This window comes from Delphinus delphis, chromosome 3 (genome assembly GCF_949987515.2).
Source record: "Delphinus delphis chromosome 3, mDelDel1.2, whole genome shotgun sequence".
Taxonomy (NCBI): Eukaryota; Metazoa; Chordata; class Mammalia; order Artiodactyla; family Delphinidae; genus Delphinus; species Delphinus delphis.
This window is the reverse complement of record NC_082685.1, coordinates 108,135,476-108,162,060: the sequence shown is the minus strand read 5'-3', so window position 1 is coordinate 108,162,060 and position 26,585 is coordinate 108,135,476. Positions and strand designations below refer to the sequence as shown.

The window sequence follows — 26,585 nt, the reverse complement described above, 5'->3', positions numbered from 1 at the left end:
TTTGGAAAGAATGGTGTCATGACTGGACTATAAAGAGGAGAGATAGCAGTCAGGGAGACCAGTTAAAGGAAAGAGATGATGAAGCCCTGAATTGAGCAAGACAGTAGTGATGGAGAAGAAGAAATCAATCAGAAAAATGTCAGAGATGGGACTAGTAAGATTTGGAAACTAACTGGAAATTGAGCAGGGAAGGAAAGAAAAATATTCAAGATATTTTCCAAATTTTCTGGTATGTGTGATTAGATGGGTTATTTTTTCCTTTGTCATTACAATTGTAATTAATGTAAAAATTAATTACATTTGTAGCTATTTGTTTAATGGCTGTCTTTTCCATTGGACTGAACTCCATGAGGGCAGGGACTTTGTCTTTCTTGCTTATATCCATATTCCCTAGTACTAGACATAGTGTCTGGCTATACTGATACACTCAATAGTTATTGACCAACTGACTAGTTTATTTGTTCAATACAATTTATTGACTACCAGGCACTGTTAAAGATGAATTTTAATACCTTTAACTAAAACATGAAATACATGAGGATGAGGAAGATTAGTGAAAACATAAAGGATTATATTTTGGATGCATTGAATTGAGATGCCATGAACATCTACTTGGAGATTGAATCTATCTAAACTTCAAAAGACCGATCTTAGTAGTAGGCAATTCAGATTTGGGATGAAAGTGAAACCTGAAGCTATGGAATATTTGAGATTAATAGAGTAAGAAAAGTGAGGCATAATAATGGCTGAAGACAGAATTCCAGGGAATACAAATATTTAAGAGATAAGTAGAGAAAGAAGAGTTAATTAAGGCAACTGAGAAGGGTGTCCAGAGTTTTAGGAGAAAAGTCAGGGGATAGTGTTGTCACCAAAGGGAAATGAGGAAAATCTTTCAAGGAGGAGTATGTCTTAGGATATAGTATTTGTGAAATTTGAATCCCTAGAAGAGTTCTTGGAAGTCAGGGCTTCCTGGACTATTCTCTCTCTCTCTCTCTTTTTTTCTGCCTCAGAATTTATGTCTTAACTCTTTAATTTATGGTCAAATTACTTTAAACTGTGGATACTTTCTATTACCTTATAATTCCCTCTATATGAGTATTGTTCAGGCAATACAGCCTTAAGATTGTTGCCTATGAACTGCAAGAGGAAAAGACAAAAATTTAGAAATAAGTTTGTGCTTTTAAATGAAGTGTATGTCCTAAACTAATTTTCTCTTCAAATTTTTATGGTCCATTGCTCCTTTCATTCGAATAAATTTTACTTTTCAGTTGTGATAACACTTTTAAAGCAATTAAAGACAAATGAATCATTATAAATGATTGTTAATGCATAAGGTTATTATTGTAACATTTGTGAATACACTAATGTGTGAGGTAGAATGGGGAAGCTGTTATTCTTTGGTTTGTAAGGCTTTTTGAGTTACTATGAGTTTTATTTTAAACAACAATGAAAATCACAATCTCCCTTTTATTCTCCTGATTTTCTTTGGAAAAACAAATTATTTTAGCAATAGCCTGGGTTCTTTACCATTCAATCAGTCAGAGAGAACTAAAAGAGACAATATAAAAACTTTCTTTGGAAATTAGAAACACTTAAGAATTATTTGGCTGCAGGAATCCACTGCTTATGATATACAAGTGTATGTGCCTATAAAGATCTGTTTTGTATCTCTAAATTTATAAATTGTATGGGATGTTACTCATTTAGTATGACACATTTCCTTATAAATAGACCCCATCAATACTGTACTCTGCTTCCACTAGATGATCACTAAATTTGGGTTGAAAGATTAATTGTTGACAAGATTTAGAAGCTACCTAATGTTTCAAAAATGCTTGACTATGGATGGGGGGGAAGGGTAAGCTGGGACGAAGTGAGAGAGTGGCATGGACATACATACACTACCAAATGTAAGATTGATAATTAGTGGGAAGTAGCCGCATAGCACAGGGAGATCAGCTAGGTGCTTTGTGTCCACCTAGAGGGGTGGGATAGGGAGGGTGGGAGGGAGACGCAAGAGGGAGGAGATATGGGGATATATGTATATGTATAGCTGATTCACTTTGTTATATAGCAGAAACTAACACACCATTGTAAAGCAATTATACTCCAATAAAGATGTTAAAAAAAAAAGCTTAATATAAAAAAAAAATACTTGACTTGTTGAGATTATATATTGGGTTGGCCAAAAAGTTCTTTTGGGTTTTTCTGTACAATCTTACCAAAAACCCGAACCAACTTTTTGGCTAACCCAATACAAAATTGAAACCCTTCTGGTTCTCCAACAATTGTTGCACTTAGTAGAAACTATCCTGGCCATTGGTATTTTTTGGCCAGGTGCCAGGAAAGTCTTCGATAACTTCAGCAGGAAGTTTCAGAGCCTGTGGGATATACATGGGGAAAAAGACACAAAATAAATGGATGGAATATGTATTTAGGAGTAGTCAGGCAGGCAGGGAAAAACTGTAGAAAGAACATTTGCATTTTTGATTTAGGCAAATCTTACCCAAAGTAGGATGAAAGTAACTTAATTAAGGGGGATTATTCTAAACATTTTTTCCTTGGCTTCTTGATATAGAGATTGATTTTGGTAATGGATAAAAGAAGTGACACAAAAGAATCCCTGCATTTACTTTTTCTGTTTGTTTGTTTTGTTTTTATTAGCTTCATCCATTTCCTCTAACGAATCTCACCGTCTTTGTTGATACCATACTCTCTTTTCCAGGCAACATTTTAATCTCTCATGGCTGAGCAGAAAAGTAAGTACTGGACCCCAAAGGAATGATTGTAATGCAGCCAAGATTTAAGCCAAGAGGCAGTAAGGTGATTTAGAGGTCAAATGGCCTGGATCAGGCTGGAGAGTAGAAGTATTATCTACCCATTTAGGTTTAAAGGGTTCTAATATTTCTGGCAGGAAGATTCATATTTATTACCTTGAATATATTTGAAATCTTAATAACTTGTGCTCATAAGTCTTCAAAGTATTCGTTAAATGAGTGAAATGATAAAATTACATTCTGCAAGATGGGGTTCGGTAACCCTGGACCTAGGAGTAAAGGTTATACCATCCTACAGCCTTTTTCCTTGAGAGGTCACATCACCATTTCTATAGTTAATTCTTCAGATTGGTGTAAAAAGAATTGTTAATTTGGGGGTATCATGGCCATAGATGACTGCAGTCCTCTGATCCTGCTAGCAGGAGACACTGAGAAGGTGACATAGGACATAAATGCCCTCTTCAGGCATTTCCTAATTTGCGTGGGTCCTTTGCAAAGCTGTGAAATAGACTAAGTTTCTTTTGGAAGCTGGACATTTTTGCTTTATTTATGAAGACTGCTTTTTACAATTAGAAGTTGGAGGCAGTGCCTGTACAGCCTAGTCTAACCCTAAACTACTTGTTAAAACAAAAGGAAATGGTTAGATTAAAAATAGATTATCTACTTTTTGTTTTATTCCCCTGATATCTGTGGACCCTTTTTTAGTATATCCAGAAGATGAAATATTTTGGGCATGTTTGTAATAAGTATATTATCAATAAAATATTACTCCTTAAATTTTGGGATTTATTTTGGTAAGAACAGAATTTGAAGCCATCTACTGAGAATTACAATTAGAGTAGGATATAGGAATTAATAACCTGTAATTTAAATATTTTTGTTATTGAAGCCTATCATGCTTTAAAGGGTTTCTTAAACTGATATACCCAATTTGAACACAATCATTACTAATTAAGAAAATTGCTTCTGAGGGTTCAACTTTGGTGTGTCCTTTTCTTAAAGTATCTGTGGATAGTACAGAAAATGCCTGACACCCTCTTTTGGTCTCAAGTCATAATCCTAGTTTGGAAGGGGGCATAAAAGTGAAGAGATAATGCTAAATTATTATCTAAAAGTTATCAGTCACCATGTACCCAGAAAAAACTGAACAGATGAAAAAACGATTAAGCTAAGTTGGGCAAAATGCCCAGAGATGCCAACAAATGTAGCTTACTTTAGAAAGGAAGGAAGGAAGGAAGGAAGGGAGGGAGGGAGGAAGGAAGGAAGGAAGGAAGGAAGGAAGGAAGGAAGGAAGGAAGGAAGGGAGGGAAAGAAATAAAGAAAAGAAAGAAGAAAGGGAAGAAATAAAATAATAATGAATATATAAAAATTATGCTTAAGAGTCAGGAATTTCCTTTCTTTGATTTAGTTTCTTCTGTCTTAAGGATAATCTATTTTTATAACCCAAAATTCTAATTAAGGAGTGTAATTACACACATGCACACACACACACACACACACACACACGAGTAAAGCTATTAAAAAAAATAGCATGAAAGGTCCCAATTGCCTACCAGATAGCCTCATGTTATAGTCTCAGCTCCGAGGTGGTACTGATTCTACCTTCTTGCCCTGTCACTTTAGCCTAATTTTAAAAACCTTGAATTGCCCTTAAATTTTGCAAAATGCAGTGTTTCATCATTAAATATGTTACCTGAAGGATTTTTTATATGCATTTTATTGGATTGAGGAAGATCCCTCTCTTTCTAGTTTGGTGAGTGTTTTAATCATCAATGGGTGTTGAATTTTGCAAATGCTTTTTCTGCATCTATTTGAAAACTGTATGGTTTTTCTCCTTTATTCAGTCATTGTGATGAATTAAACTGATTTTTGAATGTTGAACTAACTTTGCATTCTTGTGATAAACCCCACTTGGTCATGTGTTAACATTTTATATATTGCTAGAATCAGTTTGCTCAAATTTTGTTAAGGACTTTTGTGCTTATGTTCATGAGGGATATTGATTTATAGTTTTCTTGTATTTTCTTTTCTGGTTTTGTTATCAAGGTAATTCTGTCCTAATAAAATGAGTAGGCAAGTGTTTATACTTCTTCTCTTTTTGTAAAGATTTTGGGTAGAATTGGTACTATTTCTTCCTTAAATATTTTATGGAGTTTACCAGTGAAGCCATCTGGGCCTGGAGTTTCTTTTGTGAGAAGGTTTTAAACTATAGCCAATTTCTTTAAAGGTAGAGAGCTACTTAGAGTATTTATTTATATGTTTTGTAGTGAGCTTCAATAACTTGTTCTTTCATGAAATTTATCTATTTCATATGAACTGTAAACTTTTTGGTGTACAGTTCAGAACATTTTCTTGTTATACTTTTAATGTCTGTAGGATCTTTAGTGATAGTACCTTTTCATTTCTGATTTTGATGATTTTTGTTCTTTTTTTCTTGATCAGTTTCACTAGGTGTTCGTGGATTTTATTGATCTTTTCAAAGAATCAGTTTTTTGGTCTATATTTCCTCTGATTTGTCTATTTTCTCTTTTGTTGATTTTGCTCTTATCTTTGTTATTTCCTTACTTTTATTTGCTTTGGGTTTACTTTGCTCTTCTAAAGGTTGAAACTTAGGTCATTAATTCTGGACTTTTCTTCTTTTTTAATATAAGCCCCTAGAGCTATAATTTTCCTTCTAAACACTGATTTGGCTGAATCCCACAAACTTTACTTTGTTATATTTTCATAAAGAATGAGGTATTTTATAATAACCTTTGTAAATTTTTTAATCTGACCCATGGATTATTTAGAAGTGTGTTGTTTAATTTCAGAATATTGAGAGTTCTCCTAGATATCTTATTGGCAGTGATTTCTGATTTAATCACATTGTAGTCAGAGATACTCTGTATGGTTTCAGTCCTTTTAAATGTATTGAGACTTGTATTGCCGAGCGTATAGCCTATCATGGTTAATGTACCATGTGTACTTAAAAAGAATCAATATTTTACAGTTTGGGGGCCATGCTATTCTAAAAATATAAGTTAAATCATAAATCCTCTATGTCTTGACTAAAATTTAGTTTAGTTTTTCTATCAATTGCTGAGAAAGAGGTGCTAAAGTCTCTTACTATGGTTGTGGATTTGTCTATTTCTTCTTTTAATTCTGTCAGTTTTAGGCTCTGTCATTAGGCACATATACACTTATGATTAAAAATGTATATGTGCCTAATGACTTTGTTGAAAAGTTGACTCTTATCATTACAAAGTATCCCTTTTTATCTTCAGTGATATTCTTTATCTTATAGTTTACTTTCTCTGGTACTAATATATGTACCATATATCTACTCTAGCCTACATGTTTATTGTTTACATGATTTATCTTTTTCTACCTAATTATTTTTCTCTTGTAGACAGAGACTGCTTTTGCTTTTTCTTTTAAAAATCCATTCTGATAATCTCCACCTTTTTTTTTTTTTTTTTTTTTTGCGGTACACGGGCCTCTCCCGTTGCGGAGCACAGGCTCCGGATGCGCAGGCTCAGAGGCCATGGCTCACGGGCCCAGCCGCTCCGCGGCATGTGGGACCTTCCCGAACCGGGGCACGAACCTGTGTCCCCTGCATCGGCAGGCAGACTCTCAACCACTGAACCACCAGGGAAGCCCAATCTCCACCTTTTAATTGAAGTACTTAGTGCATTAACATGTAATGTAATAGTTAATGTGACTGATTTAAGTCTGACACTTTTTCTGTTATCCCACTTTTGGTTTTTGTTCTTCCGTTTCCTCTTGCCTGCTTTCTTTTGGATGAATTTTTAGAATTTCATTTTAATTTCTCTATTAACTTTTGCAATAAACCTCTTTGCACTATTTTTTGACTTATTATATATTACAGTATACATTCTTAACTTTCTGCAATCTAATTAGAGTTAATGTTATGACACTTCACATAAAATGTAGAAACCTTGCAGTTATATACATCCATTTACCACATCCCTCACTTTATATGTTATCCTGTATGTTATATCTACATACATTATAAACCTCACATGATAGTGTTATAATGTTTTGCTTTAAGCTCTCAGGTATTTTTTAAATATAAGATAAAATTATACTCCTTAATATTTACCCAAATATTTACCATTTCCAGTGCTTTTTATTCATTCCTCAAAACCCGAATTCCCTATGGTATCATTTCTCTTTAGCTTGAAGAATTTCTTTGTCATTTCTGTAGTGTGGTCTGGTGACAGTGAATAGCCTTAGTTTTCCTTTATCAGAAAATATCTTTATTTCACCTATATTCTTAAAGGATATGTTTGCAAGATACAGGTTTCTTTAAAGATGTTGTTTTATTGCCTACAATGTTTCTGATGAGAAATACATGATAATTCTAATTGTTGTTTTCCTGTATGTAGTGTGTTGTTTTTCTCTTGCTACTTTTAATATTTTCTCTTTATTTTTGGTTTTCATCAGTTGATTATAATGTGCCTAGGTGTGGACTTATTTGCATTTATTAGATTGTGATTTTCTAAACTTCTTGAATCAGTAAATTTATTTCTTTCACCAAATTTGGGACATTTTCTGCCACTATTTCTTCAAATCTCATTTTTCTGCTCAATTCTCTCTCTCAACTATTCTTCTGGTAACCCAGTTTTATATATCTGATGGACAAGCCTCAGATTCTCTGTTCATGTTCTTTCAATTTTTTCCTTTTTAAGACTGCCTGATTTCAATTTGTCTACTGTGTAGTTTAATGACTTTTTCCTCTGTTGTCTCTAGTTTGCTATTAATCTCATCCATTGAATTTTTAATCACAAATATTTTTATTTTTTTAGTTCTGATATTTCCATTTGGTGTTTTTTGTTTGGGTTTTTTTTGTTTTGTTTTTTGCATTTCCTCTTTCTCTCATGAAATATCCTGTCTTTTTAACTAGTATGAGCATATTTTTCTTTACCTTACTGAGTATCTTATAATAGTTTCTTTAAGGTCCTTATTTAGTATTGCTGACATCTGGTTCAACTTTTCTCAGCAGATTGAGTCACATATTCCCTGATCATCCTATGTTGAATAATTCTTGAGTGTATCTTGGATATTTTAACTGTTATGTTTTGGAGGCTCTGGATTTAGTTACATTCTTCCAAAGAGTGTTGATATTTCCTTTTAGCATTCAATTAACTTGGATTCAAACTGCAAACTGCCATGCCTATAGTAGGCTGTGGCTGAGATCTCAGTTCAGTTTTTTACAACTTAGCTCCCAGCTGCTTTCAGTTTGTTCCACACATTCATGCTCAGGAGTCAGCCAGAGACTTAGACTGAGTTTGAACATGGAATTTAAGGTTCTTTTTCTTTATCTCCCTCATTTCTGGGGCTTCCTCCATATTATCCAGCAGCTGTGGTTGCTCCAGGCTTTTTCTCCCTGTTTCTCTACTCAGAGAGGTGATGGGACTTTTAGCTGACTTCCTTCCGCCAGTTCCTTTGCCACCACCACTTCCACTGCAGCTGCTTCTAGAGAAGAACAGAAAAAACAAGTCACTTGCTCCAGATGTTGACTCCCCTCAAAAATCTGTCTTCCTTAGTTGAGTCTCCAAAGCCTTCAAATAGGTTTTCCCCCCTGGAATGTATATCTGTTATTTAGAGGAGGATTGGTCTGTTAGGCACTCTTCCGACTTTACCACTTGGGCATCCTCTGCTCTATCACTAAGTCTGAGTCTCTTAGCATCTTCAGTTCCTCCTTCTCAACTGACTCATTCCATTTAACTTCCAGATAAACCCAATTTCAGATTTACATATATATATTTTTAAAGCTCTCACTTTCACATTGGTATCACCTCAAGCTACCTATATGTTATCTTTCTGTTTTTCTATGTCATTTCTTAATAGGGTTATCTATTTTTAATACTTATAGTTCCTCACCACAAGTTTATACCACTCTTTATAGTTTTGCATTTTCTCTTAGTATGCTTTTGATATTTCTCTCTTAAAAGACATCAGTGATAACTGAACCATCAATTCAAAATTTCTCCTCAGACTATCCTTCATTTCTCTGTAACATTCAAGGCTGTTGACCATGGTCTGCTGGAAGCTTTTCCTTCTGTGACTTACATGTCATTTTCCTTTTTTTTTTAGAAATAGCAGTATAGGCATGTTATTTATATATTTATTTTAAATTTTATTTATTTATTATATTTATTTTTTGGCTGCATTGGGTCTTCAATCCTGTGCGCGGGCTTTCTCTTGTTGCATCGAGCGGGGGCTACTCTTCATTGCGGTGCATGGGCTTCTCATTGTGGTGGCTTCTCTTGTTGCAGAGCATGGGCTGTAGGCATGCGGGCTCAGTAGTTGTGGCTCGCGGGCTCTAGAGCGCAGGCTCAGTAGTTGTGGCACATGGGATTAGTTGCTCTGTGGCATGTGGGATCTTCCCGGACCAAGGCTTGAACCCATGTTCCCTGCATTGGCAGGCAGATTCTTAACCACTGTGCCACCAGTGAAGCCCCCATATAATTTTCAAATCTTTATTTTTCTTCTTTATCTGTAAAGTTCTCACTGCCAGCTCCCCTCGTCCTCTATCTCTGAAATATGGTATTCCTCAAGATTTTTTCCCGGCCTTGTCTTATTTTTCAATTAGAAATCTCATCTACTACTACTGGAGTTGTTCCAGTTACTCCTTTTATGCTGATGACTCAAATCCAAAGTATATTCAAGCTTTAAAGTTATATACATGGGCAGAATTCTGGCTCTACATCTTACTAATTGTGACCTTAGGCAAGATGTGTAGCCAAGATCTTTAGGACCCACTCTGGGTAAAATACTAATACCATATAGGGTTGCTTATCACATTGGCATGCATAGTTTATAGTATACATATAATTTATGGTTAATGCTCAAATGTTGGTAACAATTATTAAAGCCATTTCTACAGTACCCGTCTCTCTTCAGACTTTTGCCCTACAAATTCAGTGGACTATAGAATCCAGATGTCTTAAATCAGCATCTCCAAAATAGTACCTAGTACTGATGTCCCTTTTACAGTTAATGACACTATCATCTTCTCAGTTATTCAGGCTCAAAACATTGGTATTGTCTAATGGATGGGCTTCATTTTGGCCCCTTCCATTCAACAGTGATTTGCTTAGACAAATAAATACTCTCTTGGACCATCTCTCTTATTTGTTCCCTCTTTCCCACTACTATTTCTAACTATTTTTTAAAAAACCTCTTATGATCTCTCTTGAGGATCATTCTATTTAGAAAGGCTTCTAACTTATCTCACCAGGTCTTTTCTCTCTAATTTCCGATTCATCCTTCAGTTTGTTTCCAGATTATCCTTTTGAAAACAAAGCTCTAATCATATTACTCTACTACATGGATAATCACCATCGTCATCATCTAACATTATTTTCTTATGTGCTAAGCAGTACCCTAAGTGTTTTACATGAACTGTTTCATTTAGCCCTCCCAGCAGCTCCATAAACCAGATATTATCATTATCATCTCTGTTGAACAAATGAGGAAGCTGAACCTTAGAGAGCTTGATTAACTTGTGATGTCACCCAGCTAATAAATGGTGCAATCAAGTTCTAAGCCCAGGCAGAGCAACTCCAAAGTCTTCCTTCTTAATTTGTTAGACTGCACTGCTTCACAACTACTTCCTTATGATCACCAGTGCCTATCAAATATAGTTTAAGTTTGACACTACCTAACACCATACACAAAACTAAACTCCAAATGGATTAAAGACTTAAAGGTAAGACCAGACACTATAAAACTCTTAGAGGAAAACAGGAAAAACACTCTTTGACATAAACCATACCAAGATCTTTTTTGACCTACCTCCTAGAGTAACAGAAATAAAAACAAAAATAAACAAATGGGACTTAATTAAACTTAAAAGCTTTTGCACAGCAAAGGAAACCATACACAAAACAAAAAGACAAGCCTCAGAATGGGAGAAAATATTTGCAAATGAAACAACAGACAAAGGATTAATCTCCAAAATATACAAACATCTCATGGAGCTCAATATCAAAAAAACAAACAATCCAGTTAAAAAATGGGCAGAAGACCTAAATAGACATTTCACCAAGAAAGACCTACAGATGGCCAAGAGGCACATGAAAAGATGCTCAACATCACTAATTATTAGAGAAATGCAAATCAAAACTATAATGAGGTATCACCTCGCACAAGTCAGAATAGCCATTATTAAAAAATCTAGAAACAATAAATGCTGTAAAGGGTGTGGTGAAAAGGGAACCCTCCTGCACTGTTGATGGGAATGTAAATTGATACAGCCACTATGGAGAACAGTATGGAGGTTCCTTAAAAAACTAGAAATAGAACTACCATATGACCCAGCAATCCTACTACTAGGCATATACCCTGAGAAAACCATAATTCAAAAAGAGACATGTACCACAATGTTCATTGCAGCACTATTTACAATAGCCAGGACATGGAAGCAACCTAAATGTCCATCGACAGATGAATGGATAAAGAAGATGTGGCACATATATACAATGGAATATTACTCAGCCATAAAAAGAAACAAAATTGAGTTATTTGTAGTGAGGTGGATGGACCTAGAGTCTGTCATACAGAGTCAAGTAAGTCAGAAAGAGAAAAACAAATACCGTATGCTAACGCATATATATGGAATCTAAAAAAAAAAAAAATGGTACTGATGAACCTTGTTGCAGGGCAGGAATAAAGAGGTAGACATAGAAAATGGACTGGAGGACATGAGTTGGGAGGGCAAAGCTGGGGCAAAGTGAGAGTAGCATCGACATATATACACTACCGAATGTGAAATAGTTAGCAAGTGGGAAGCAGCAGCATAGCACAGGGAGATAGGCTCAGTGCCTTGTGATGACCTGGAGGGGTGAGATAGGGAGAATGGGAGGGAGGCTCAAGAGGGAGGGCATGTGGGGACATGTGTATGCATATGGCTGATTCGCTTTGTTGTACAGCAGAAACTAACACAGTGCTGTGAAGCAATTATATTCCAATAAAGATCTATTAAAAAATATATATATATAGTTTAAGTTCTATACTTCAGTCCTCTACAATCTGACTTCAGACTAACAATTCTATCATATCTTAAATCTCTCATACAACTATGTTCCAAACAAACAGGGTGACTTGCTAAACTGACCATGAGTTTCATTTTCTTGTACCTTAGATCTTGCCATCTTTTCTGTCTGGAATAACCTATGCCTCATTTCTACCAGTTGGAATCATCCATTATTCAAGCTAAATGACACCTTTTAGGCTGAGACTTCTTGCATCCTTGTAGGATCCAGTTAGGATTGAGGTCTTCATTTGTAATCCCATAAACACTGTTTACTTCTTATGCAGGCATTATAACAGTTTGATGTGTGTTATAGTCACTTGTGGAAATGACTCGTGGGTTTATCTGTCATGTTTTTATTTTTGAATCTACTCAGTATACTGTTTTAGGTATACTAGATGCTCAATTAATGTTTATTGAATGAATAAAAGTTTGTGATTGTGGACCTCAATAATTAGGATTATTGCTTTGGATTTCTGAAGTATATGAGCTTGAGAGGCAGATATGGAAATTATAAATGTGTTAATTTAAGAAATCACCTTTTTAAAAGGACTGAGACCTTTCTAAATAATCATACTTTAAAATATTTGCCTCTGAGTTGGGTTTTGATTTTCCTGGGGGAGTTTTTGAAGGTGTAAAGTTCTAATATTTTAAATGGGAATTTTAAAACTGTTCACCATGGGTGGACCATGGTAAAGAGAGAGCTCCAAGAATCCCAGTGAATAAAAATACTCACATAGCTGAAAAGTTTTCTAGGAACTATAACTGCCATTCCAAAATAAGCCCAGTTCACAGAGACTTGAACATACAAATATAATAATTGCAAAATTTTATTGTTAAAGAGATTTGGTCAAACATTAGGCTGATATGGTTAGTCATTGAAGATGTTCTAGGACAGAGGAATTTTAAGCCAAAATTTAATAAGTTAAATTTAATAATACCCTATGTTCTAAAGGTGAAGGGAGACTATTCTTGCACAGGGATGGATTAGACAAAGATTCAGATGTAAAATAGAGCTGATGAGTGCAATGGTGGTTATAGAACAGAGGGGTGATGTATTCCTTCTGGGTGTATGGGTTGTGATCTCCTTTTGAATATTGATAAGTGTCTCATCAGATCCCTCAGGCAGTTCTTAAATATTTCAGCCATGTGCATAGTCTCTGTTTTCTTTCTGTCTCTCCTTTATCTTTCTGTATAAAAGTTTTGGGGACTAGATTTTGGCAACAATATAATTGGAGAATAGAAGCATAAAGCTTGTTTGTGTTGTTATTTTGTTTAGTCTTACTTTAGCTTTCACTTTTTATTGATGCTATTGGCTTTTTATCATAATTTGTCTTGTCTCTCTTCTCTCTTCATTTGTCTCCCTTCCTCTTCCTATTTCTTTTCTCTCTTCCCCCCTTTACCCGTATTCTCTTTTTCTCCAATGTTTCTTTTTTTTTTTTTGCGGTAAGCAGGCCTCTCACTGTTGTGGCCTCTCCCGTTGTGGAGCACAGGCTCCGGACGCATAGTCTCAGCGGCCACGGCTCACTGGCCCAGCCGCTCCGTGGCATGTGGGATCTTCCCGGACCGGGGCACGAACCTGTGTCCCCTGCATCGGCAGGCGGACTCTCAACCACTGAGCCACCAGGGAAGCCCCTAATCTAGTTTTTGCTCAGGAATTTATTTAGTGCCTTTTGTTCGAGGAGGTCAACACACTTCTATCTATATTATTTTGTTTATGCTCAAGACAAATCTAAAATCAAACAAAGGCAGAAGGTACCAAAAACCTACATTCCTACAGTTCTTGAGCTACAGTGTGTTTTGGAATTCAGATTTGGGGAATTTTAGAATAGTAGTGTAATTAGGTAAAAGTAGGTTCTGTATTATGTTACATTCCCAGCGTTGTGTGAATGAAGTCGATCTCCAATGGTGAATTCTCTGGCTGATCCATGGGGAGGTGGTAGAGTGGTCTGGTCTGGAGAAGCCTTTTCTGGACCCTCAGATTTCATCATGTTGGGTGTAAGGCTGGGTTTGACCCTTTGTTATTTATTGCTGTAAGTGATTTTCTGTTCACTTTCTTGCAAGAATTGCTTGAGTTAAAAGTTGAAATTCGTGACACAACTTTAAATCTATTTTTTTAAAAAAAGTGAAGTTCATGTATCGAGGAACTGAAATCATTAATTATGTTGTAGCTCCTCACCTTTTTTATGATACACGTATTGCTGTGGGTATAGTGCTCTAAAACATCTGCTCAGTAGTCCGTTATAGCGGTACAAGAATGCTTTTACATGAAGGCAATAAAGTAGCAGATGCTTCTTAATGACAACTTCCCAGTTCATTTAGGAAACAAGTCAGTTCTGGATTTGGTTTTTCCTCCACGTGTGGCACCTGTGCAGGCAAATGATTCTAAAGAGGTTAGAACTGACAAATCAAGTCCCTCTATGTAATTTTTTAGGGTGCTCCAAGTTAGTCTAAAAGCCTTATCTAACAGCACTTTAATGAAATTAGCATTTTCCTTACTATGCAAATAATTCTCTACCATTGTAAGTAACCAGGAAAATACATTAATTCAGTATTACCAGCTTACGCTTCTTTTATTTTATTGTTTGGAAACTTCTGTTGCATCCTGATTTATCATTAGCATTACAAATAGAAAAAGTGGTTGAATGCCTATGCTTGGTAACAGGGAGAATGGGGGTCCAGCATTTGGAAGTCACATTCCTTCCAGGAGCAATTTCTGTTACCTCAGAGACAAATCGTGAGGCTCTGGTCATGTCCACCTGCCACTTTGCACCATCCTTGTCCTTGGCAGGTTTGGCCTTCTCCTCAGTACAGTAGGCAGTCAGTCCCCTGGGTGTGTTCTGAAGGGTGCCAGGGAAGCCGCCGCTGCTGCCCCTCTTCCCCCATGTCTGGTTCTCCTTTACAGTAACTGCGTGGTCAGTGATTCATTTCAAAGGAAACTTCTTTTCAAAGGAAAAGACTCTTGGTAAGATGCACATTTCTAGCCTGTAACATTTACTGTAAATGAGTTTTTCAAGTTCCTTTCCTCTGAAAATCAGAAGGGCTGAATTTGGAAGTCTTGTGCTGAAAGAGGAAGACAAGGGCATGAAAAGCTGGATATAGGGGATGCTAAGGATCAATTTTGTCTTCTTCGTAATTTTTTAACAATGGCCTGGGCCAACGGCATAGTCTTTAAAGTGGATACATGCACCCAGGGGGCTTGCAGAACAATCCATTGAGATGTGGGAAATAATATTAGAGCTACTTTTATACTTTGTTTATTTTTTTAAATGAAGCTTTACTAATATTTAAACATGGACTCACACTGGGTCTTCACGCAGTTCATTTGTCAGAAGACCAGGAGTCCTATATGTTACTCAAGGCATCCGAAAGGGAATGGGGAGCCAGGTGCTAGGAAGGGGCCAACATCGGTGGTTTACTCCTACAGGCTTTTGTTATGTATCACAACTTATTGTGCCCTGGATTTAGTGGGATGATCTCATCCAGTTTTAGTTAACAAAACTCCTACTTGTCAGACTAGGGACTTTAAAGATCCCTGCCAAGAAACTTTAATGAACAACAACAACAACAAAATGGCAGAATGTAAAAACGACAATATAATCCGATCTTTCAAAAAAAAATTCTCTCTCCAAATTTGAAGTTAAGACTTCTTGAGATAGGATTTATATTTACTGTTATTAATGATGACCCTCAACCTGTGTGTATGTTGTGCCTAATGATCACATGAAGCTCTCTGTGTTGATTGGCAACTCACTGAAAAGCATCCAGAGCATGAAGACAAACCTCTTAGGACTTGGAGAAATGACTGAAATGCGTGTGTCATGATTTACTAGGCACAGCCAGTGATATATGTCTTCCACGTGGATCTGTGTATCTTTTTTAGCTGTTGCAACCATTAAAATCACCTACCAAAAAAATGGAGAAAAAACTGAAGCCAGACTTTTGAAATGCCATGTCATAATTAAGATTTAAAGCAGAACAAACAAAAAATTCTGTAGCGTATTCAGTCAAATTGCTGTCATCAAAATATTACTGGCAAAAAAACATGTCTGTACCACTACTAAATAACTGTTTTTCAATAACACTTTATTTACTGTGTTGATTTACACATTTGGAACCCAGGGCTCTTTGTCTATGTGCAGATTAGAACAAGATTCTTTATGAAGAGGAAGGAGGTCACGTCTGGTTCTTCGGAGTCCGTTTTGAATTAAGGCTGTGCCCCTGTGCTGGAGAGAGAGGCAGGACTGCCGGGCAGGCAGGATCTGTGCGTTTGGTGTTTGGGTGTATGGTCATCCAGGACTGTGACCAGGGCTGGGTGCTCAGCAGCACGGGCTCTGAAGCCAGGAGCCCAGTGAAACGCTGGCAACTCTGTGCTCCTTTGCATGTGATTTACATGTGTGACCATTTAGGTGCTAACTTTTGCAATGGGTACTTTAAAATCAACATTTCTGCAACTTTATTCAGCCACAGCCACTGCCCCATAAAGCTGAGGGCAAAATGGGCAAGATGCCCAAAGAGGAGATGAGGGCAAGGGGCCAATGAAGGTCCTGTGGTGCTCAGAGCAAAGAGCAGAGCGGGACGCCTACTTCTATCAGTGCCCAGATCATCACCTAACTAAAATAATCACTGGGAAAATATTTTTCCCTCATCTTTGTCTTATCCATGAAGGTTTTCAACTTTAATCTTTTAAAATGTACATAGTATATTACACAGAAATACATGTTCATAACTGATCAGAAGGTAAATATACACACATTAAAGATGAATGCTTAAATTTTTTGATTCCAGGAATCACAATCAAAAAAGTTGAGAGACCCCTGATTTATAGGACGGAAATGATAACAGAGAGTTTATGCTCATTCCATTCACTTATTTCATTTAACAAATATTGATTGAATGCCTACTATTTGCCAGGTACTGTTCAAGATGCTTGGGATACCTTAGTGAATAAGATAGGCAAAAACCATGCCCTCGGGGCACTCACATCCTAAGGGATGTGTGTGTGCCATAGCATAGCCTTTCCCTGACCCCAGACCAGATGAGACCCCAAGATACATTCTTATATTTTTATAGCACTTGCAACACTATAATCAAATAATTGTTTATGGAACGATTTGGTTTTTCCTGCACTCTCCCTCTGGTTATAAGCTCTCTGAGAGCAAAGACTGTGTCTGTTCTATTTCACCACTAACTCTCCAGTGGTGGCACCATGCCTAGCGTATAGTAGATGCTCATTAATGGTTAGTGAAAGAATATTTGCTCTGTCTGCACACACTGTGTACATGTGTACACATGTATGTGAGTTTGCTCAAAGCTGAGAAAGAAAGGCATGGGGCATTCTCAAGCAGAAACTGTTGCTGAGGGCAGGACGTGTAGTGACAGAATGAAGTGTGCAAGGAGAATTTTTAGTGTCTGCAAGAAGGGTTTGTTAGGAAGAAGCTTGGGTGATTAGAGGTGTTCCTAAAAATCTATCTGGGTGGATGATATGGTCATTGGACTAAAAAATAAACCTTGGGGAATGGGGATTAGGATATTAAAAGGGTCAATCCTATATAAAACTGGTTTATATTTGAAAGAGCTGAAACAAAAAAGGTAAAAACCACACATAAAAAATTTATAGATGTGGTAAAATTATGTATACTCTGGGACTCTGTGCATTTTCTCTAGTAGCACTTATTGCGATGATAATTTTAATGATTTGTGTGATTGTTTATCATATCTCTTCCCTTTAGGGCACAATGTCTGCTGTTGTTCTCCCCTCTGTTCCCAGATCCTAGGACAGAGTCTAGAGCAAGGGTTGGCAAACTGTGGCCAGCTTCCTATTTTTGTACAGCTCACAAGCTGAGAACGGTTTTTGCATTTTTATATGGTTGAGAAAGAATAGTGTTTCATGACACACTAAAATTATATGAAATTTAAATTTTAGTGTCCATAAATAACATTTTATTGGAACAAAGCCACAGTCATTAATTTACATATTGTCTAGGCTGCTTTTGTGCTACAGTGGCAAAGTTGAGTGGTTTTGACAGAGACACATGGTTCACAAAGCTTAAAAAATTTACTACCTGGCCCTTTAAGAAAATGTTTGTGGACCCTTGATGTAGAATATAGAAAATACCCTATAGGGTATTCATTTGATGAATGAATAAATAAACTGATCAGTATACCTACTATGTGTCGGATAGTTTTATAGTTTATCTTGTTTAATACACTTTAAACAAGGAGAAAGTGCCTTCATTTAACAAATAAGGAAACTCAGGCTCAGAGGGATTAAGTGGTCTGCTCATCCAGAGAGTGCAGAGTCAGAAACTGAACCCAGGTCTAACTACAAATTCCATGCCCTTTTCCACATTTGACTATACTATGCTTCTCGAAGATCTAGATGTTTTTATCTGAGATTTGAATATACACTTCCACTCCAGTAGAAAGATGAGAACGTTCACTGTGCTCTCATTGCTGCTGCAATAGTATTGTTTAACCACCCCTCAGCCCCTATCTTTGTCCTGGCACAAGCACGAGGTATGCACTTGTGGAATTTTTTAAGGGGTTCTCCTAGTAAAAGAGCCAACAAGCAAACAAATAAAGCCTATTCACATCCACATAATCCAGAGACAGTTTTGAGGAAAGGGACGGAACTCAGGCTCACTTGTAGAGCAGTTCACAGCTGATTCCTAGACATGATGTTTCTTGTGCACATACCGAGACAGCCCCTCCTGAAATTACTAGTGCTTGCCTTTTGGTCTGTTTATCAAGACCTTATCAGTTTCACTCTTTGGCAATGAAATTTACTCATTTCTGGATTTGAGTGTAGACGTTTATTCATATGCTGAAGGAATTTGCAGTTTATTCATCAAGACAATTAAAAATCTCACTTGTTTAAATTAGGGTAGTGCCATCTCTTACCTTAGAAAATTACTTCAGCCAAACTTCAGCCTGTTGGATTCAATTATCATCATTCTTTGAAGGCTTAGAATTTATCATCCCTTCAGGAAATCTAATGAAACATTCTAAGATAGAAAAAAATAGAAAAGGGGGAAAGTTCACCAAATGGAGACACAGGTCCTTTAATAAGGTTCTTCTTACTACTTATAAAAATACAATAAAATGAAATTAAGGAAGGCCTTAAGATGGAAGTGGGCACACTAAGGTCTATGGACCATAGCTTGTTTTTGTAAATAAAATTTCACTGGAGTATGGCCACCTCTATTTGTGTTTGTCCCAGAACTACTGAGTTCAAAAGCAGAAGTTTGGGAGTGGAGCCCGAGAGTCAAATGTTTAACATCCCCTACTCCCCCAAATCCCATCATCTGTGCAGAGTGAAGGAATCCTGGGCCTGGAGCCTGGGGGCTTAAATTTGTGCTCTGGCTCAGTTTCTTACTTGCTGGGTGACCATGGGCCTTCCTCTAGAGCAGAGGAGCAAATGGCATAATGTACACAAATGTTCTTAGAAAAACTGTGAACTGTTGTAACTGAGGCTGGTCTTTCTTACGTAGCATGCAAAGGGTAACTCTGAATAGAAACACATTTACACTGATTCTGAAGCTCAGAATACTAGGTAAAAGTCTTTCCCTTTTCCTTTACTCAGTCATGATTTACATAAGGAATCTCTTGTTTTCATATCCCTTATCCTGCTAATTCTTTTGCATTTAACTTCTCAGAAATCTTAAAAAGTAGATGAGAAGAACCTGAGTTTTCCTTTAAAAAGTGCTTCTGAGTCCTTATTTTTTTCTAAGAAAATGATACTTTTTATATATTGTTCTGATGTAAGGACTAATCATCATGGACATATGTTAGGTACCTCTAACCATTATTACTATTCCCTTCTGCCGGGGAACCTGTGTTCTCTGGCACGGAATCTCAGAGGCAGCCTTTTCTGCAGTCCGCCTTGCGCTCAGCTTAGTTGCTAGCTGCCCAACTCTGGGTTCAAGCTGTCTTGCTGTCTCCCGCACAGTCCTAAAGGAAACATGGCCTTCGAAGCACAATGGAGCCAGCAGTAAACATCCAGAAAACTGCCAGATGTGCTTTGGCAGGTTTCTGTGTCCCCTCCCTACTGCCTTGGCCTTGAGCATGCCAGGCTGCATCGGCTTTAATCCCACACAGGAGACAGATTCTTTCTCTCAGTGAGAACCCACATTGGCCATGCGGATGCTAATTCGCTCCCCTCTGATGGAGCTTGGAGAGCAAAGAATGGCACCCCTTTCTTTCCAAAAAAAATCAGGAGTAGTGATAGTGTTACTGGGAAAGGGGGATGCTCACTGAGATGCTATCCTTGGGATCATCTTGGTACCAGTGTCACCCCAGATGCTGTCAGACACACGCCTGCCTGGTGTTGAACTCTCTCTGGCGTACTGGATGCAACATTTACAGTTGCTAAAAGAATGCCATCACTTGCAAAGTTCTTGTGACAATCACGCACTCAAAAGCCACAGAGATCATGAAAAAAAGAGTCATTCTAGGAGTAAAAATAGTGAAAAAACCACCCCACTGTAAAATAATGAGCACGTGAAACAAAACAAAAAGAGTCTGCTTACTTAGAGTCCCACATAGGTTATTTTTATAATTCATTTAAAATGTTTTAATAATTAAAATTCTTCCTTTCTTAAGGAATTAATTTTTCAACGATTTGTCCAAAGGCTTTGTCAGTCTTTAGCACTTCTGAAAATATTAAAAGGATGTTGGCTCAGGAAAATCAAGCAAAGTTTGTTACACAGTCCATCTTTCCATTAGATGGAAAGATTAGATGGTTATGTGTCCACTCGTGGATGCAGCTAAAGACTGTCCTGAACCAGTACTCTCCCTCTGTCACTCTTTGGCTTCTTGGCTACGATTCTGGCCTGTAACTGTTAGGTTTGAATTAAGAACCTGATTGGTGGAAGATAAACAAATAGAATCTCTTTCCCTCAAGGGACATTATGAATAAATCTCGTTGCTTATGTTTGCTCAGTAATAGTAATAGAGATTTCTAGTCATAGAAAAAAAGTTTTTCTTCCTCCAATTACTTTTCCCTGTAGGCTAAATAGAGATATGGATCTCATTTCCTAAGCACAGTACACTATTTGGGTTTGCTTTCAATAAAATATCTATGAAGTGTCTTTAGCATGATCACTATTTAATGAGATTTAGTTGTAAAGCTTAATTCATATCAGATTTTCTAAATGAGAGATCACTGTCAACTTATTGTTAATTGAATTCAATAAAATCAAGGTTTCTATAATTAATGTGAACTACTTAACCTTCTAGCTCTTTGAATGAATGTAATTTTCTAAACACAGGTATCTTCTCATTTAATGAAATAGCAACATTGTGAGGAAAATAAATGTACATGTGACTCCTTTTTCTATTAACTCTTAATATCAAATTAAATATATCCAAATCCTCTTTAAAACATAATAAAAGAAAAGTAATAAAATATTAACAAACGTACTCAAAATGTTAATAGTAATCTGATGGTGTCTAGAACATCAGTCCAAATTAAGTATATAACAGTTAAGAAAGGGCATTCTCCAGTACAAAGAACAGTGGTTTCAGGATCAGTAGATGTGGGTCATAGGCCTGCCTCTGCCTCTAATTATCTGGGTGACATTGGGTAAACCACTAACCTTTTTGGGCCTTCTTGTTTGGATCAGCAAGGTGAGTGTTGGGCAAGATGGAATGATTGAAGTTCCTTTCACTATTAGAGTTCTGTGATTCTGTATCCTGTAACATGGTAGCAGAAACTTTTGTTGCCTTAAAAAAAAATTTATGAGAACTAAAAATATTCAAAAAATTAGACTGAAAGGTTTAAAGAACCTGCAGACCCATCAATCAACCCCAACAATCATCATTCCGTGGCCAACCGTGCCCCTTCCACATCTCCATCCACTGACACCTCTCCTGTGTTATTGTAAGGCTAATTCCAGACATCAGTCTCTCTTTATCAACGTAATCCCTCTGCCATCTGTACTGTTAGCCCTGAGGTCTTAGATATTGTATTTTGTTTTTAACGAATCTCAAATTGTCTAGCTATTTTTTCCTTTTCATTTTTTAATTGAAATTTTAAAATAAATACAGATTCACAGGCAGTAATAAGAAATAATCAGAAAGATCCCACGTACCCTTTAACCAGTTTACCCCAGTGGTAACATCTTGCAAAATTATAGTGTAATATCACAACCAGGGTATCGGCATTGATACAATCCACTGATCTTATTCAGATTTCCCCATTTTATTTATACTGATCTCTATGTGTGTGTGTGTGTGTCTGTGTGTGTGTGTTTGGCTGTATACAACTTTATCACATGTGTAGGTTCATGTATCTACCACTGTAGTCAAGATATAGAACAATTCCATCGTCACAAGGACTCTTCATGTTATTTTGTAACCATACCCACCTCCTTCTGCCCATCCCCTCAACACTAATCTGTTCTCTGTTCTTCATTTCTAAAATTTTGTCATTTTAAAATGTTATATAAATGGAATTATACAGTCTGTAACCTTTTCAGATTGGCTTTTATCACTCCGTAATTACCGGGAGATTCACTCAGGTGATTGTGTGTATCAACGATTTGCTCTTTTCATTGCCGAGCAGTGTGGGATGATGTACCACAATTTGTTTAACCATGACCTGCTGAGGGACATCTGAACTGTCTCAAATTTTTGGCTATTCTGAATAAAACTACTATGAACATTTGTGTACAGGTTTTTCATTTCTCTGGGATAAATGCCCAAGAGTGTAATTGGTGGACTGTATGGTAATTACATGTTTAGTTTTATAAGAAACTGCCATATGGTTTTCCAGAGCGGCTGTACCCTTTTATACTCCAAGCAGCAATGTATGAATGATCTAGTTTCTTTGCATCTTCACCAACATTTGAAGATGTCACTGTTTGTTATTTTAGCTATTCTGATAGATGTGTAGTGATATCTCATTGTAGTTTTAATTTGCATTTCCCTGATGGCTAATGATATCGAATTATTTTTTATATGCCTGTTTGCCATTTGTATATCATCTTTGGTGACCTTTTGCATTTTTACTCCTCCATTTACTTCTTTTCAGAATTTAGGGTCAGAGTAGGCTTGCTGGTAAATCACCTATGATGTTTGTTATAATATACTTAAATGGGAGGAACCAGATGTGCAACTGCTGCAGAAAATATTGCTTACCAGTGTTCTCAGCTCTGTGTTAGAGTCTCTGGGAATACAAAGATGAATAAGACAAGAACCTTGGTCTTTAAGTTCTAAAACCATCTGGCACTTTGGGAAAGGGAAGCAGAAAGTATGTAGAAGTCTGAGATTTCCAAATTGCATGACTTCACAGGATGATATTTGCATGGGTATCATGAAGGTGACCACGAATGATGGAAAGATCCTAGCAGAAACAGTCCAAGAATTCAGTTCATTTAATACGAGTTAAGGATGCAAAAATGTCTTTGCCTGTAGGTGGCTGCTCAGAGCAAGGGGCTGGGTTGACATAGCAGCACTCGCAATTAGAGGACAGGTGCTCCAGCCTTCAAATCCTACAAAGTTACTCAGCTGCCAGTGAGAACAGTGACTGGAGTGAAACTTCTAATAGCTCTTGAAGAAGCTTTTTCTGTCCCCTCTCTCTTATTCTGTGGGCCTCCAAACTGTTCCAGAGAATCTGAATCTATGTCTAATTGATCACCAGTTGCAAGAACCTGGTGTCAACCCCAGCACATACATGAGTGCTTAATTTGAGTTTGGGTGAAGGACAGTCTTTCCAGGAATTTTATCCTCCCTAGCAGGACTGAGTCTCAGGCAGACTATTTCTGAAGTTTTGTGCAGAAATTAATGACCGAATTCAATATTTATTTACAAACTGGACAGTGATGGTCTAAGAAGAGAAATAGCTTAATAGAGAAGAATAGGGAATAAACACACACATACACACAAATCTAATTTATGGTAAAAGTGGCATTAAAAATCAATGGGAAAATGATGGTCTATTAGAAATCATTTGGGAAATATTCTTACCTCACACCATACACAAAAACAAAATTCAGATGGATTAATGATCTAAATGTCAATTTAAAAACATGTAGGTATGTGAGAGAGACAGAGTATGTGTGTGTAGAATAGAGGAGTTTAACATTTTTATATTTTTTAAGGATGAGGTGGGACATAGCAGGAGTCCTTCTAATGAAGATAGATAACTCAGAAGCTGCAAACAGAAAATGTACAGCTTTGACTACATGAAAGTAAAAAAAAAAATTTATGATAATATGTACAAGAAAAAAAGTTAAAAAAAACTGAGTGAAAGTGTTTTATACACACATACATACCACAATATACTTGCACACTTTTGTTTTTCTATGGTACAGAGATGTATATATTTCTAGTAATAAGTTATTATTTCTAATATACAAAGAGTTTGTATAATTCAATAAGAAAAAATGGAAATTAAATATCAGAAAAATAGGAAAGGAATAAGAACAGGCACATCACAGAAGAATATAAATTATCAATAAATATATGAGTAGATGTTTACTTTCACTAGTAATCAAGGAACTAGAAACTAAAACAAAAAACTGACATTTAAAAATTCATCAAATAGGCAAAAATTAAAAACAAATAATATTCAGTATTTATGGGAATTGGGAAAGGGCATTCTTTTACATTTTTGCTGGTAATATAAATTGATACAGCCTTTTTCTGAGGACAAATTGGCAGAATCTATTGAAATTTGAAATGTACGTACCCCCTCATACATTAATGTCACCTTTAGGAATCTGCATCATAGAAAAACAGAGGTGTATAAAAATATATGTGCTAAGATATTCATGGCAGCATTAGTTGTAGCAGAAAATTATAATTAACCTAAAATATCTAGCAATATGGAAATGTTCAAAAAATCACACACAAAACTATGGCATAGTCATATATTGGAATGTAGTGAAGTCATTAAAAGAAGGAGCAAAATCTGCAGCACTGACATGGCAGCACGTGCTAGTATGTTCATGAGTGAATAAATCAAATCAAGGAACATATGTATATATAGCATGACTTAATTGGGGATGCAGAGGTGGCAGGGTAGGTGGATGTATGTGTATAAACGTGTTTGCAGACCAAAAAATAAAAACGACTGGAAAAATACACAATGACCTTTTGAAAATGGTTACAAATCTGAGGTACTGAAGTGCTGGGATGAGGGGAATTTCACTTTTTTTTTTTTTTAATGTACTTGTGCAGTGTTTGCAGTTATTTTTAATCACAATGATTTAATAACGTTACGAAAGAAAAGAAATTAAAAATGCTAAAGAACCCAATCTTTGACCAAAAAGAAAGAATTTTGGTTAGAAGAATTGCTTTAAAAGAAGATGTATTTATCTTTGCCAATGAAAATTTAAATAAAAAAATAGACAAAACTCTTCCTTGCTATTGTATTAATTTTCTGTATCTGGAATATTTATTTTAGTGGTTTCTCTTTGGTTATTTAATTCATTGTGTTTAATTGATAGTGTTTACTGGAGTTTAGTGAAAATCTATTTTGTAAATATCTTCAACTGTGATTTACCTAGTGTAATATCTCCCCCAGTGAATTGACTGTGAGTGGGGAATTAGTAAAGCAGATAACATCTGGAGAGTAGTATGTGGCTTTACTTATCTCTACAGGAAACCTTATTTCATATTGGTAAAGTTTGAAATCTTTCCTGTAGCTCTTCCCGATTGTTCATTGTTGTTACCATTTTAATGAGAGGTAGAAATGAGCCAAACCAACCTGCTTCTTTCCTTCTACTAAATTAATGTCAAAGGAAATTCTTCAGCCCAAATAAATAAGTGAATGTGGATGGAATCAGATTCTGACTCAACATGTTCCAATTAATTACTTCCAAACGTTAAGATACATTCTTAAGAAACCCCACACATATTAAAAAATCAACCAGTGGAGAATGATTAGGTGAGAAGTGAACTAGCTTAGAACCATCTTTGTTTAAAAAATCTCATTTAAGTTGACATTAATATTTACCATCTACTCTATTATAAATCAAGATTTATTGTAGGAATGTATCAAAGATAACACAATAATAAAGAAAACAGATTCATCTCAGGTTTTGAAATGTACCTAACAAATTCAGCCTCTTGCAAAATAGCTTTCTTATTCAAAATGGAACTGGGAATTGTTCAGCACACAGTGAATCACCTTTTGGCAAGTACAATAGAATCTTTAGGGACATTTCGCAGTATCTTGTTCAATTGTTAGGATGTTTTTAGCTTTCACAGGTAAGGAAGAAGGTAGCTTGTATAGTCATCATCTTGTTGCTAAAATTGTACAGTAAAGATTTTTCAGAGTTGCTGTTGCAATAGATCTTTTTACTTTTTTTTTTTCTTCCTGTTTCTTTACCCAGAGCTGCTTTGTCTCTCAAAAACAATCTGGAATTACTTAATGCTGTTTTCTGGTTTTACTATTTACCCAGGACTCAAATGTTAAACATTAATGTGGGAAACTCCCTTTTCCTTACCTCATAGTCCTATATTTATTTAACTGTTATTTTGCAAGAAGAAAACCTCATCTTTCTCTCTCTGTGTTAAAGGACTTCTTTTTATTGACAGACACATTTAGTTTTTGTATTTGCTTTTTTTCAGGAGGCTTTAGAGCCACCCCTGGATGATTTTGAGGTGACGGAGCCCACCACGGCAACCGAAGTGATTAAATATGAGTATCATGTCTTATATTCCTGCAGCTACCAAGTGCCTGTGCTTTACTTTAGGGCAAGCTTTTTAGGTAAGACCATGTTGGAAGCTAAATGTAAATTCATAGCATTTACATATAA

General features: G+C 36.3%; 1 protein-coding gene across 3 annotated transcripts in view; it reads left to right on the top strand.

Moving 5' to 3' along the window:
* Nucleotides 1-26,585, top strand: part of ATG10 (autophagy related 10) — a 250,044-nt gene that overhangs the window by 104,918 nt on the left and 118,541 nt on the right. For all 3 annotated transcript variants that reach the window (XR_009518996.1, XM_060009200.1, XM_060009199.1), the window contains exon 4: nucleotides 26,398-26,536. Coding sequence is in view for 2 of the 3 variants with exons in the window: in XM_060009200.1 (XP_059865183.1) it covers nucleotides 26,398-26,536 (139 nt within the window). In the remaining variant the exon portion in view is untranslated. The remainder of the gene's footprint in view (nucleotides 1-26,397; nucleotides 26,537-26,585) is intronic.